Genomic DNA, 15,580 nt, shown 5'->3' on the forward strand with positions numbered 1-15,580 from the left:
ATTAACTACTATAATTGGAAGATAAATTAAATGTCTGTTTTATTGCCTTATTTTCAGCAGCAAATGTTGTAACTATCTTTAGTAGTTATGTGAGAAAATGTTGTGCTTTAAATGTAATGTTTTTCTATTTTCCACATTTTAGGAAAATACAGAATACTTAAGATTAAGTACAGAAGTTCTGAGAAACAAACACTTTTGGTTTGGATCAGTTCTGTTCCTCTATAGAAAAACAGTTGGAATTCAAATATACATCAGAATGAATCACTGCTTCTTGGAACACTGGATATTGATGATTCCACTCCTATGGCCTTGCCTTAAAGTTGCAGAGACCTTGACAGCTGAGACAGCTCAGAAAACAGTACCATCTCTTGGGAGAACTAAGCGTGGCTGGGTGTGGAACCAATTTGTAGTACCAGAGGAAATGGATTCGATACAACTTGTTGGACGGGTACTTAATTTCAAAAAATTTAGAGTAGATGGCTTTGTAAAGATATGATGTGAACGTGTTTTGAAAGTCTGATGATTTCCACATATTTAAAGACTTCCTTACAAAGAATCAAGCAAAGTCATAATAAAGTTGAATTTGTGAACACTATTCTAAATTTAAAGAGGAAAGTCTAGTTTTCCAATTTCTCTTTTTATTTTTTCTATGAATATGCTGTCATCATTTATCAGGATCTACAAATGAAATTATGTTATTTGTTACAATGGATCAAAGCAGTCACAGAGTAATGTATTATGTATCAGCAGTACTTAGCATCATATTTACCTAAACTAAATAGCCAGTGACATGCTCTCATTAGTTTTTAATTAATTTCATATTAATCCAATCCGTTTTAATGGGTAAGGAATTTTAAGAGTCTACAGACATCATTTGATTAGTGAAGGTCAAGTACAAAGAATGGTTAATTTAGTTTTATCAGAGAACTATACTTAAAGAATACCTTTTCACAAGATCCTCTTCAATTAGTAGGTTGATGTTTGTGTTACTATTTGTTTTACTTTAAACACAGGTCATTGCAGTAACATGTTGTTTTATTCCACCCCCCCCACCATGCTACTTGATAGATGTACTGAAATAAGTTAACTGCTATTTAGGTGGTAGTAAGTTTAATGAGAGTCCTCAGAATTTACTTACTTACTTCGTTTCTTTCATTCAGGAGAGTGAAAGGTTAGCCTGGTCCACAGAATCCATTGACATTTTATGTATCTTAACCATAAAATGTATATTGATTCAACCATAGATTTTAAACCTTTCCATGTCTGCATGTGTGTGGCAGCCCCAAGTGGTTATTACTCTGCTCTTTTTGTTCTCTGCAGGCAAACTGCACACATGACTATCACACATAAATGACTGGTTCTGCATATTGTATACTTAGTTCATTTTTAAGTGTTAGACATATATACATATAGATGATATAAATATAGATAGATGATATAGATATAGATTAGATAGAGATGGATATATTTGTCTTCCATAATGTGTAATACATGCATTGAACGGATGCCAAATGTCATAGGATCCTTTGAAACTGTATTAAAAGACTACTTTGAGCCACCTTGGTTTGAGAATGAAACAGAAGTCCTCTGACTGAGCAGAAAGCACTTTGAATCATTGAACCATTCCTGCAGACCTTATTTTATCCTTATAAAATTAAGTATGAGAGTGTTTTAATGTTTCCCTAGAAATAATTCCACATGGTGTGTGGAATATTACAAATAAGTTTTAGTTAAAAACTTAAATAAATTATTGGTGCTTATAATTGAAAAACTTGAGGATAAGAGATAGTGTGGATGCCCAACAACTGATAACTATTGAAGAGAGGTTAATCATCATGTTCAATTATATACAGTTTTACAGTGATACTGGCTTCCCTCCATTATAAAAGGTACTTATTTGTGTACCTATTTTTGTCCAAATAAAGTATATCTTATAATATACCTGCATACCTAATGAGCAGGAATTTACTTAACGTGTGTGTGTGTGAACATAAAGAGGAAACCTAACAGTCAAGAAAATATTTGGGCTCTTGCTCTTTTGCCTCTCCTTCCCTCTTGCTCTCTCACCCCTTTGTCCCTTTTCTCCCCATTACCTCCCCCCACTATTTGCTCATGGATGGCCTTTTCTTCTCTACTCCTCTTCTTTCTCTCTCTGCTTTTCTCTGCCCCTACTAACCTCTTAAATCCCCTCCCCATTCCCGGAATAAACTCTGTTCTATAGTCAAAAAATATTTTGGACAGCCTGCTGCCCTTAAATACTCAGCTCAATGGGCTCAGGAATTATTTCGCAAATATATGTGGGATACATTTATTTGTCTCTAAATTTCACTTAACTTCTATCTATTACTGAATACTTTTTCAAGTTTTATTTTTTTTGGTCACTCAATACATTGATTTATGTGTAAATTTATTTCTACTAAATTTTTTAAGGTTGAAGGTGCAGAATTAACTGCAGTAGGTTTATTTTTAATTGGATTTTTATTAATATACATTTTAAATGTTCTCTCATTTCCTATATACCCCTGCAGAAAGCCCCTATCCTCTTCCCCTCATCCCCTGATTCACTGAAAGTCCTCAATACTACTAATTTTATAAATAATTACATCAAGTTCCAGAGATTTAGTAATAAAATGTGTTTGTATAGCTGTTTTTCTATTTTATCTTTCAAAAATTATATTTATCTTATTAAAAAGTAAATTGATAGCGTATGCTATAGTGTGATTGTCTCCATCATCACATAGAACAAGTAATTAGTCCAGAACAATAGCTTTACCTGTTACCATTAGAGTTACTATAAATTGTGTTTCATGAATGAATGTTTTTCCATGAAAATCTTATTTAGAAGGAGAGCATATTCATAAATGGTGACCCAAAATAAGTATATGCTTCATAATAATAAAATATTTGAGTTTGAATATAGTTACATCTTCATGCAAAATAATTTACATGTAAAATATCATTCAAATTATTTTGTTTTGTTAAAAATATAATGAAACTGTTTTGCATAAAATTGTGTATTCTATATTGAATTTTTCATATATCTGGGAATTTGCTTGTTTTTGTTTACACTTGCAGCTACGATCAGACTTAGACAATGGAAACAACTCTTTTCAGTACAAGCTACTGGGGACTGGTGCTGGAAGCTTTAGCATTGATGAAAGGACAGGTGACATATTTGCCATACAGAAGCTTGATAGAGAGGAACAATCCCTCTACATTCTGCGAGCCCAGGTAATAGATACCACTGTTGGGAAAGCTGTGGAACCTGAGTCTGAGTTTGTCATCAGAGTTTCGGATATCAATGACAATGAACCCAGATTCCTAGATGAACCTTATGAGGCCATTGTACCTGAGATGTCTCCAGAAGGTATTAAATATTAATTTACATTGGAACTTTATTTGCAATGACAATAGATTTATTTTTTTAATATATGTTTGATAGAGCACTGTTTAAATTTTCTTAATTCTTCTTTGACAACACATTTTAAGTAAATTGAAAAATTATATTATATATTAATGTTTTATAATATGCAATTAGAAGTAAAATTGTAACTGCTTTCTGTTTACCTCTCTTTAGTTAGTATTTTATTTATTATTTCTTCAAACTTGTTTGTTCTTCTAAGTTATAAGGTGATAGTTTTATTCTTATACTCTTTGAATCAAACACAAGAATCTTCATATATACTACTTGTCTTTATTGGATACATATTTCTGAAACAAATTTAATTTCAAACATTTCCTTTCAAGTAGAAAACAGCTAAAATTTTACATTTTACATATTTGTCGTCCTGTAAAGTTATTTTCATATCAGTCTTAACACTATATTTTAAAAGTTTACATATATCTATTGCATTTATTGTTAAATTTTACAAAATTAAATGATAAATTAATGAAAATAATTTCTACAAAAAAATCAGTTTGTTGATGATATGATAGTATATATAAGCGACTCCAGAGAACTCCTACAATTGATAAATAACTTTAGCAAAGTGGCTAGTTATAAAATTAACTCAAAAAATTCAGTAGCCTTTCTTTATACAAAGGGAGAAATAAAATAGGGAAACAACACCCTTCATACTCCTCACAACTAATATACAATATCTTTGAGTAACTCTAACTAAACAAGTGAGAGATCTGTATAAAATGAAATTAACATTTCTTAAGAAAGAGACTGAAAAAAAAAAAAATCAGGCAATGGAAAAGTTTCCCATGCCCATGAATTGGTTGGCTTAACATAGCAAAAATGTCCATGCTACCAAAAGCAATCTACAGATTCATCAAAATTCCAAGATAAATTCTAAAACAATTCTTCATGAAATTCTTCACATTCATGAAAAGAACAATTCTCAATTTCATATGTAAAAGGAAACAATCTAACTAAAACAACACCAAAAAAATCAAACTCCAGAATAGTGAAAATAATTATTAACAATAAAATAATTTCTGTTAGAAACACCACCCCTGAATTTAAGTTGTACTATAGAATGATATTGGTAAAACTGCCTTGTAATGGTACAGAGACTGACAGGTCAATCCATGGAATAAAATTGAAGACCCAGAAATAAACCCACACATTTATGAATACTTGATCTTTGACAAAAAAGCCAAAAATATACAATGGAAAAAGAAAGCATCCTTAATAAATAGTGCTATTCTAACTGGCACTTTGCATGTAGAAAAATGAAAATAAATCTATTACCTGTAACCTTGCACAAAGCTCAAGGTCAACTGCCTCATGGATCTCAACATAGAACTAGACAAAACTGGATCTAATAGAAGAGAACATGGGAAAAATCCAAGAACTCATTGGCAGAATGTGAAATCTTCTAAAGAGAAAGCCAATGGCTCAGTCTATAAGAACATTTGATAAATGCGACCTCGTGAAACTGAAAAACTTCTGTAAGACAAAGAACACAATCAATAGGTAAAACTGATATTTCTTGGATAAGAGGGATGGAGAAAGGAGGAAGGGAATGAGGAACTGTGGGAATGGGTTCACGGGAGGGAGCAAGCTGGAGTGTAAAAAAATACAAGTAATAATAATTTTAAACATTTAGAAGCATTAAAATCAAGGAATACAAAAATGAAAGAGTGTGTAAAGTTTCACATACAGCTTTGCTTATTTTAATTTACTTTTAATGTTATTGCCATTAAAGTCTTAAATATAATGAATGAAGTGGAGATGATTTCAGTATGACGAAGTAATCACTTTTTTTCAAGATGAGAAATAAATATCTGTGCAAATCAGGGAAGCTACGATTATGAAAAAAGTTCTTTTATTAAGTCATCCACAATTTGACTAATAGTATACATAAGTATTTAATTTAAAAAATTTATTTAAAATGATAAGCAAATGCCTCAGTCATGTTTTTAAAATATTCCAACATATTTTGAAGCTTACTTATAAAAATTTACATTGTTATCCACTGATTGTAAAACATATATGCCATTGTATTATTTTCTGATTTCTTACCTTTTAACATAGTAGTTACAAATTAAAGATCATATTCCATATTAATTAGAATATATGCCTTAACTCAAACAACATAAATTTAGCTGCACAATGTTTCAAATCAAATTATCTTAAATATTATTTAAAGTTCTATAAATTAGTTATTTGAGAGCTATGCAAGCTACTTTCTAATAAGTACTTTAGTAATTATGTATTCCTTATTGATCCAACATTGAACATGCTTCTAAGACTTAGGTTGATGCTTTTAATTTTTTATATGTTGGTTGTATTAAATACTCATTTTTCTGAATACAGTGTTGGGTTTTCCTGGTTTATGTACACTTGAAATATAGTTGGATTTTTTAAAGCTTTGACTCTCAAGTGAAATTGAGGTAAAATTGTGCACGTGTGCATGCATGTGTGTGTGTGTGTGTGTGTGTGTGTGTGTGTGTGTGTGTGTTTGTGACACGTTTATGTGTGTGTTTTTATTTGTTATACTGGACTTCAAGCTATTATTTTTTTCATACAAAAATATACTATGTACAACACTCAAATATTCAGAATTCTTGAGGTTCAGAACTACTGACTACCTATACAAACAAATGCGTATATGTCTGTAAATGCTACACAAGTCATGAGTCCAACTTGAGATTTGACCAGTGAATATGTAAGCAAAAATCGATGAGTATGAAAGAAGGAACATGGTGACCCAAGAGATTGTAAGTTTTTAGTAATTAGCAAATCATTCTGAGATGTTTTTATTGCTGTTGAATATTAATGTTCATATCTTTCTTACAGACCTGATTATTTACTTATTTTAATAATCTTCCCAGATAGCTGTCAGTTTTTATCTAACAGGGTATTTCAAAGAGTGAGGAAATTAAAAATAAATTGTATATGGTTAGAGGAGTGCATCAGCCAATAAGAGAATTGGTTGCTCTTTGAGAAAAATTGATTTGATTGCATGTACCCAGAAAGGAGTTCACAGAACTCTGGAACTCTACCTCTAAGAAATCTAATATCCTCTTCTGGACCTCAGGGATTCCAGCAGGTACCTGATTATTACCCAGACATGTGTGGAGAGAAACAAAAAATTTATTTTCAGAAAAAATATATTATTTAGAATATATTTTGTACCATACAGGCAAAAAACCTCCTTTAGTAAATTAAGTTATAGTTTTGCATACGAACATATATAAGCTCCTAGTACGCTTATAGCCACATGGGCTATTTACACAAATTAAGGTAACTTATTTTTCATAAATTAATTATAAACATTCTTTAAGTGTTTTAATACTGTTTTAATAAATATTTTAATACATAATGCATGCTCAGTAGAAATAATTAATAAACCCATTTAGTTTCATACTGTGAATAAAAAATTTTGCTTCCATCCCATGACCATCATATATGTGAATAAAACAACTAAACAAGAAAACTAAAAGATGAAAAAAACACAGACACAACTTAACCCAAAAAAGCAATAATGGCAGAAAACAGAAACAACTATTCCTTGATATCTATAAACATAAATGGTCTCAACTCCCCAATGAAGAGACATAGACTATCAGACTGGATACATAAACAAAATCCAGCCTTTTGCTGCATACAGGAAACTCATCTTAGAGACAAAGACAGACACTATCTCAGAGTTAAAGGGTGGGAAAAAAACTTCCAAGCAAACAGCTCCAAGAAGCAAGCTGGAGTGGCTTTTCTAATATCGAATAAAGTAAATGTCCAACCAAAAGTTATCAAAAAAGATAAGGAAGGACACTTTTTACTAATTACCGGGGAAATCTGTCAGAAGAAACTCTCAATCCTTAACATATATGCTCCAAATAAAAAAGCATCCACATTCATAAAAGAAACCCTACTAAAGCTCGAAAAATACATTTCACCCCACACAATAATAGTGGGAGACTTTAATACCCCACTCTCACCAATGGACAGATCAGGGAAACAGAAACTGAACAAGGACACTGCAAAACTAGCAGAGACTTTGAACCAACTAGAATTAATAGATATATACAGAACATACTATCCCAAAGTAAAAGAATACACCTTCTTCTCACCACCCCATGGCACCTTCTCGAAAATTGACCACATAATTGGACACAAAACGAGCCTCCATCGATATAAGAAGATTGAAATACTCCCATGCATCCTCTCAGATCACCATGGTCTACGACTGGACTTTAACAACAACAAAGACAACAAGAATCCCACATACACATGGAAACTAAACAATGCCCTGTTAAAGGATAGCAGGGTCAAAGAAGAAATAAGAAAAGAAATTAAGGATTTTCTAGAATTCAACGAAAACAAAAACACAACATACCCAAACCTATGGGATGCAATGAAAGCAGTATTGAGAGGAAAACTCATACCCCTAAGTGCTTCCAAAAAGAAACTGGAGAGAGCTCACATCAGCAACCTGACAGCACAGAAAAAGCCCTAGAACAAAAGGAAGCAGATAAACCCAAAAAGAGTAGACGGCAAGAAATAATCAAAATTAGGGCAGAAATAGACCAAATAGAAACAAAAAGAACCATTGAAAAAATCAACAAAACCAAGAGTTGGTTCTTTGAGAAAATCAACAAGGTTGATAAACCCCTAGCCAGACTAACTAGAGGGCAAAGAGAGAGTATCCAAATTAACAAAATCGGAAAGGAAAGTGGGGACATAACAACTGAAACAGGAAATTCAAGAAATCATCAGATCCTTCTACAAAAACTTATACTCTACAAAATTGGAAAATCTGGAGGAAATGGATAAATTCCTAGACAGATAAAAGGTCCCAAAGTTAAACCAAGACTAAGTAAACCATCTAAATAACCCTATAACACCTAAAGAAATAGAAGAAGTCATCAAAAGCCTCCCAACCAAAAAAAGCCCAGGTCCAGACGGGTTCAGTGCAGAATTTTATCAGACTTTTATTGAGGATATAACATCAATACTCACCAAACTATTCCAAAAGATAGAATCAGATGGAATATTACCCAACTCATTTTTTGAGGCTACCATAACCCTCGTACCTAAACCACACAAAGACCCTACAGGGAAAGAGAACTTCAGACCAATCTCACTTATGAACATTGATGCAAAAATACTCAACAAAATACTTGCAAACCGAATCCATGAACACATCAAAACAATCATTCATCATGACCAAGTAGGTTTCATCCCTGGGATGCAGGGATGGTTTAACATAAGGAAATCCATCAGTGTAATCCTCCATATAAACAAACTCAAAGACCAAAATCACATGGTCATCTCACTAGACGCTGAGAAAGCATTTGACAAAATCCAACACCCCTTCATGTTAAAAGTCCTGGAAAGAACAGGAATCCAAGGCCCATACTTAAACATAATAAAAGCAATATACAGCAAACCAACAGCCGACATCAAACTTAATGGCGAGAAACTTGAAGCAATCCCACTAAAATCAGGGACTCAACAAGGCTGCCCACTCTCCCCCTACCTATTCAACATAGTACTGGAAGTCCTGGCTGGAGCAATTAGACAGCAAAAGGAGATCAAGGGGATACAAATCGGAAAGGAAGAGATAAAAACATCACTCTTTGCCGATGACATGATAGTGTACTTGAGTGACCCCAAAAATTCCACCAGAGAACTCCTACAGCTGATAAACAAGTTCAGCAAAGTGGCTGGATACAAAATTAACTCACACAAATCAGTAGCCTTCCTGTACTCAAAACGACATTCATGTGGAGAAAGAAATTAGGGAAAACGTACCCTTCACAATCGTTACAAAAACTATGAAATACCTTGGTATGACTCTAACTAAGCAAGTGAAGGACCTGTATGAAAAGAACTTCAAACCTCTAAAGAAAGAAATTGAGGAGGATCTCAGAAAATGGAAAGATCTCCCATGCTCATGGATTGGAAAAATCAACATCTTAAAAATGGCCATCCTACCAAAAGCAATCAATGCAGTCCCCATCAAAATTCCAACCCAGTTCTTCATGGAATTGGAAAGATCAATGTGCAATTTCATATGGAATAACAAAAGACCTAGAATAGCGAAATCCATGCTCAACAACAAGAAAACATTTGCGGGAATCACTATCCCTGACCTCAAGCTATATTACAAGGCAATTGTGCTGAAAACTGCATGGTACTGGTACAGAAATAGGCATGTGTATCAATGGAATAGAATAGAAGATCCAGAAATGAGCCCTCATGTATATGGTCACCTGATTTTTGACAAAGGAGCAGTAAACATTCAATGGAAAAAGGACAGCCTATTCAACAAATGGTGCTGGTCCAACTGGCACTCAGCATGCAAAAGAATGAAAATTGAGCCCTTCTTATCTCCTTGTACAAAGCTTAAGTGTAAGTGGATCAAAGATCTCCACATTAAACCAGATACACTGAAACTATTAGATGAGAAGTAAGGAAAACCTTAGAACACATAGGTACAGGAGAAAATTTCCTTAACAAAACACCAATGGCTCAAGCTCTAAGGTCAAAGATTAACAAATGGGACTTAATGAGATTGCAAAGTTTCTGTAAGGCTAAAGACATCATAGGAAAACAAAACCGCAACCAACAGAATGGGAAAAGATCTTTACCAACACCACATCAGATAGAGGCCTAATATCCAAGGTGTACAAGGAACTCAAAAAGCTAGACACCAGAGAATCAAATAACCCTATTAAAAAATGGGGTACAGAGCTAAAACGTTTTCAGTTGAGGAACACCGAATGGCCGAGAACCTTAGCCATCAGGGAAATGCAAATCAAAACAACACTGAGATTCCACCTCACACCAGTCAGATTGGCCAAGATCCAAAACTCAGATGACAGCAGATGCTGGCGAGGCTGCAGAGAAAGAGAAACACTTCTCCACTGTTGGTGGGGTTGCAAGCTAATACAACCACTCTGGAAATCAGTCTGGCGATACCTCAGAAAATTGGATATAGTACTACCTGAAGACCCAGCTATTCCACTTCTGGGCATATACCCCAGAGACACTTTAATACACCACAAAGATATATGCACCACAATGTTCATAGCGGCTCTATTTATAATAGCTAGAAGCTGGAAGGAACCCAGATGTCCTTCAGATGATGAATGGATACAAAAATTGTGTTACTTATACACAATGGAATACTACTCAGCCACCAGAAACAATGACTTAACCAAATTCTAAAGAAAATGGCTGCATCTAGAGAATATCATCCTGAGTGAGATAACCCAGTCACAAAAGAACAGACATAATATGCAGTCACTGATAGTGGGATGCTAACCCCAGAAGCTTGCACTCCCCCAGAAACAACTCATAGACTGTATGAAGTCCAAGAAATAAAAAGACAAAAAATATACATATATTTACAAAACAAGAAGACTTTGGCTATTTCCATGTTGTGTTTTGTTTTGCATGTGCTTTGTGCTTATTGTAGCTATTGGGTTTTCAATGCATACTGTCGGGCCCTTGGAAAAAAACAAGTGCTGACTAAAAAAATATATTCACATGGTTTTATGTAAAAATTATTTTAATGTCTGAAAAAACAGTACTGACAAAAATTTATAATTTTAAGCAAAAAATGTTTAAAATCTGTACATTTATCTTTGTTTTGTAAAATAAAGTCGTTTAAAAAAAAAGACGTGGAGGAAATTAGACATGATTCCCTCTGAAGGTTTCTGCTAGACACAATGTGTTAAGGTATTTGCTGTTAAATATTAGATAACAAACAGGGACGACAACTGCCTCAGCAGTAGTGAATAATGTGAGCCTCGATGTTTGATGAAGACGTTTTAGTCTGCATTGCATGTAGATAAACAAACTGGTACGGTAGAATTTTTATGAAACCACAGCTACCATATTAGAAGAGGCAGGTTCAAAGACTAAGATATGAAAAGCTTCATTTTAACTGCTCACCTTTTGTTTACATCCCCAATTTCTTTCCACATTTCTTCACCGGCCACTAAGAATGTATATTACCTCCCAACATAGTTATTGGTTATTTAAATCACTTCATTCCTTTCAACATACTATGCTAACAGCACAGATAAGGAAAATTAACTGTACTCTGTTTATCCTTCTGCATGATAACTTACATTTTTTTGTGGAATTTTGTCCTTGAAATACATTTCAGTCATTTTTAAGAAATCTGAAGAATATTAAACATCTTACTGGCTTATTCTCTGTACTGCATATAATAGCCTGGTAGACATTTTGTTTGTTTCACGTCTGAATAGAGTTCTACTCCTTCAGGTTTATGAACTATATACCTTTACAGGATTCATAAATGACTTCTTTTTTTCTTTCTTTCTTACTACTTTATTTTGGAAAATAGAGATATATGCACAGATTTTTAAAGGCATTTTGGCATAAAACTATGTGAATGTATATTTGACAGTACTTGATTTTTTTAAAGGTTTGATAGTGTCCATTGAAGTCTTACTAGTTGCAATGAGCATAGAGTGCATGTCAGACAAGGGGTAACATGGAAATAGTCAAAGTTTTCTTGGTGTATAGAGATTAAACATAATGATTTTTAAATAGCAAAAATTGCTACAAGACTATCTTCTTAGCTCTTGAGTTATAATGCCTTGGTAGATTTCTCAGAAGAACCAGTTTCACTTGTATCATATTTATATAATTAAGAAGACAGACAGCATCTTTATCAAATTTACATTTTCCTATTATGCAGACTTGGCTTATGTATATGTTTTTTACTCTCATTATCATAAGCTTCATCTAATGTGCTGATGTTTGTAGTTGGATACTTTGCAAGAAGATATCAAAAGAGACTTTAGATACTTCCCAAATAATCTTTTGAATTGTCATCTTCTTGTCCTATTCAGTCTTCTATCTAAAAGTTGCAAAAAAAAATTAATTGGTTTCAAATGCTATGCCTTGTATCTTAAAAAATAAAAGCTAAATGTTATTTTCTGAATAAAAAAATGTAAAGCTAATCACTTTAAAATTTGGTATTATATGCTCTATTTATTCATTTCCCAGGTGTTTCATAAAATGAATACAATTTCTAAAATTTTCATAGCATAGGGAGATATCCTAATATTTCTTTTCAAAATCTTCAAGAATCTTGTTACATTTTCATCATGATTATTTTATGATCAAAGTATAACATGACTTACAAATGAGATTCTATTGGCTTTATTTATTAAGAATGACTATAACAGCAGTTTACATTTGAAATATAAATGAAATAGGATTATGGAATTCTGTTGTTATTAAAAGAATATCTGAAATTACTTTTCTTGTTTTTGGAAAAGCACATAAAATTTTCCTCAATAATATTTTAAATATATGATGAATATTAGAGAAAACATCATAATGTGTAAGTACAAAAACATATACTTTAAGAAATTATAAATGAATATTAAAAATTATAATTATTTTTCATAAATTATTTTTTTCTTTTTAAGTTAGAAAAATTTAAGTAATGAATTCTCAGAATATTACGACTTTGCCATAAGTTCAAAATGAATGAGTTTGGCTGAATTTTTACTTCACTTCATCTGACATTCCACATGCTTTTTAAACAGACCTTAACACATCTGACTAAAAATCTGTTGCAGAGTTTTAATGGTAGAAGTGTCAAACATGGAACACATAAATACAAGCACGGACCTAATCTTACATGGCTGTGGTCAGGAAAATAAAAGTGACTGAAACTTTAAATGTTAAGGGGGGAAGTGGTATACAGAACCTCTTTCTCACTTGTTACTTGACGTTTCTGGGCTGTTACCTATTAAATATAATAAGGATGTGTCATTTAGCACTTCCCAGTAGTTAAAGATCATCGTACAAATAAAACTGGGTATCATTGCGAATGGATAAGGAGACTTCTGATAAAACAATAACTTATCTACTGAATCATTACTTTAATCATCTGACTAATCTTTTCACAATTTCATTTTTAGAAAAATACCTAAAGTACAGGTAAACATAGTTTTATATACTGTTTACTCCTTTAGAATTTATAGCTATACCAGTAAAAATCCTGACAAATTAAAGATGAATAAAACTTATGACCTCTATGATAAAATAGCTTTTCCATGACTGATATAGAGATGGAGACTTTTAAATATAGCATTCAGGAGATGGAGTCACGTGGATATCTCTGGATTCTGGTTCAGCATAGTCTACACTAAGAGTGACAGGCAGACCTGAACAAATGATTACTTATCTCAAAACACAAAACTAATGTCTCCCAATATAACTGATATTTCTCACATACTAAAAATACCTTAACTGGCTTACTGCATGTTTCAAACACACACACTATTTACATATAAAAATAAATGAGTCATTTTGAAATTCAAGGATTTGATCTCAGCAGTCACACTCATAAACTGTAGTACATGTGTTTATTTAAGTGCTACACAATAAATATACTCTTTAATTATACAAAGACCTAGTTCCAGGTTTCTAAGCTGCACTCCTTATGGCCACCATGATTAGTAAGCATGTAAAAGTTTATCACTCTTTTATGTTTTCTGTTTTGATGCCTCTGATCATTATGAGAGAATAAAACACTCTGTAAGGTAAACACCAGAAGGCAATAATGTTCTTTTGCAGATGCTAAACTTAACAGTTAGGTGGCATTTAGTACGTTTTTCATAAAATTCTTGGGTGATCATAAATGTCTAATAAATCCGCATTGACAAAGATACAATTTCCTTATAACAGATTATATCTAGTGCCTACAGAGTAAGTTGATGTGTGAAGAAATTCTATTATTGATTCTGCTACTAAGGTTTCTTCTAATCTTCAAATTTTGTATAGTTCTAGAAATATTAGCACTTATTAACATTTCTGCAAACATGATGATTTACATGAAGTTATATATATATATATATATATATATATATATATATATATATATACTATAAATATTTTTGCTAATAATTTATAATCATCTCATTTTAATTCTAACTGGGTCATAAAAATGAAAAATAGTAATACAAATACATAAATCTCTAAGAGAAGTACATTTTACCTTTTTTCTGTAATACCTGGTACAATGAGTCACTATTATGTGCTTAATCAAACCAGAAAGTTCATCTTTTGGAAAGCTTAAGTCTTTCTTTTCTTAGCAGTTAATTGCTTGTAGTTTCTAATCTAGCAATAAAGCATCACAAGAATCTAGTTACCAATATTTATACGCTAACTATTCCTGGAGCTGTAAGAACTTTAGGTACCAATATTCTTTTTTTTTTAAATTGGGTTTTCTCTTTACTTACATTTCAAATGTTATCCCCTGTCTTACTTTCTAGGATTCCCCTCTGGAATACCCATATCCCATCTCACCTCCTCCAGCCTCTGGGAGAGTAATCCCCTGCTCAAATTATCACTTCCATCTTCCTGCTCTGGCATTCCCCTACACTAGGGTACTGAACCTTTATAGGGCCAAGGACCTCTCCTCTCTTGTTGATGTCTGATAAGGCCATTCTCTACTACATATGTTGTTGTAACCATGTGTACTCTTTGACTAGTAGTTTAGTCTCTGAGAGCTCTGGGGGGGGGGGGTGATCTGATTGGTTGATATGTTGTTTTTCCTGTGGGGTGAAAACCTCTTCAACTCCTTCAGTCCTTTTTCTAACTCCTTCATTGAGAATCCCATTCTTAGTCTAATGTTTGGTTGACAGCATCTGACTCTATTTCTCAGACTGTGGTGGTGCCTCTTGGGAGACAGCTGTATCAGGCACCAGTTAGCATGCAATTCTTGGCATCCACATTATTGTCTGGCTTTGGTGACAGTATATGGATTGGATCACTGCAGTCTCTGGATGGCCTTTCTTTCAGTCTCTGCTCCAAATTCTGTTTCTGTATTTTCTCCTGTAAATATTTATTTTTCCTCTTTAAGAAGGAATGATGAATCCTTTCTTTAGTCTTCCTACTTCTTGAGCTTCATGTGATTGGTGGATTATATCTTGGGTAATCTGAATTTTTGGGCTCCCATCCAATAATTATAGAGTGCATACTATGTGTGTTCTTTTGTGATTAGGTTACCTCACTCAGGATCATATTTTCTAGTTGCATCCATTTGCCTTAAAATTTCATAACATCATTGTTTTTAATAGTTGAATAGTAATTCATTGTGCAAATATATCACATTTTATGTTTCCATTT

At 32.9% G+C, this 15,580-nt stretch overlaps 1 protein-coding gene across 1 annotated transcript in view; it reads left to right on the forward strand.

Annotated features, from left to right (window-relative positions):
- Positions 1 to 256: 256 nt before the first annotated feature.
- CDH19 (cadherin 19) overlaps positions 257 to 15,580 on the forward strand; it is a gene marked incomplete at its 5' end in the record, with an annotated part of 75,675 nt that continues 60,351 nt past the window's right edge. Inside the window, 2 exons of the mRNA XM_080926226.1 lie at positions 257 to 448; positions 3,076 to 3,367. Coding sequence (XP_080782352.1) covers positions 257 to 448; positions 3,076 to 3,367 — 484 coding nt within the window. The remainder of the gene's footprint in view (positions 449 to 3,075; positions 3,368 to 15,580) is intronic.

Source organism: Micromys minutus (genome assembly GCF_963924665.1).
Source record: "Micromys minutus genome assembly, chromosome: 12".
NCBI classification, from domain to species: domain Eukaryota; kingdom Metazoa; phylum Chordata; class Mammalia; order Rodentia; family Muridae; genus Micromys; species Micromys minutus.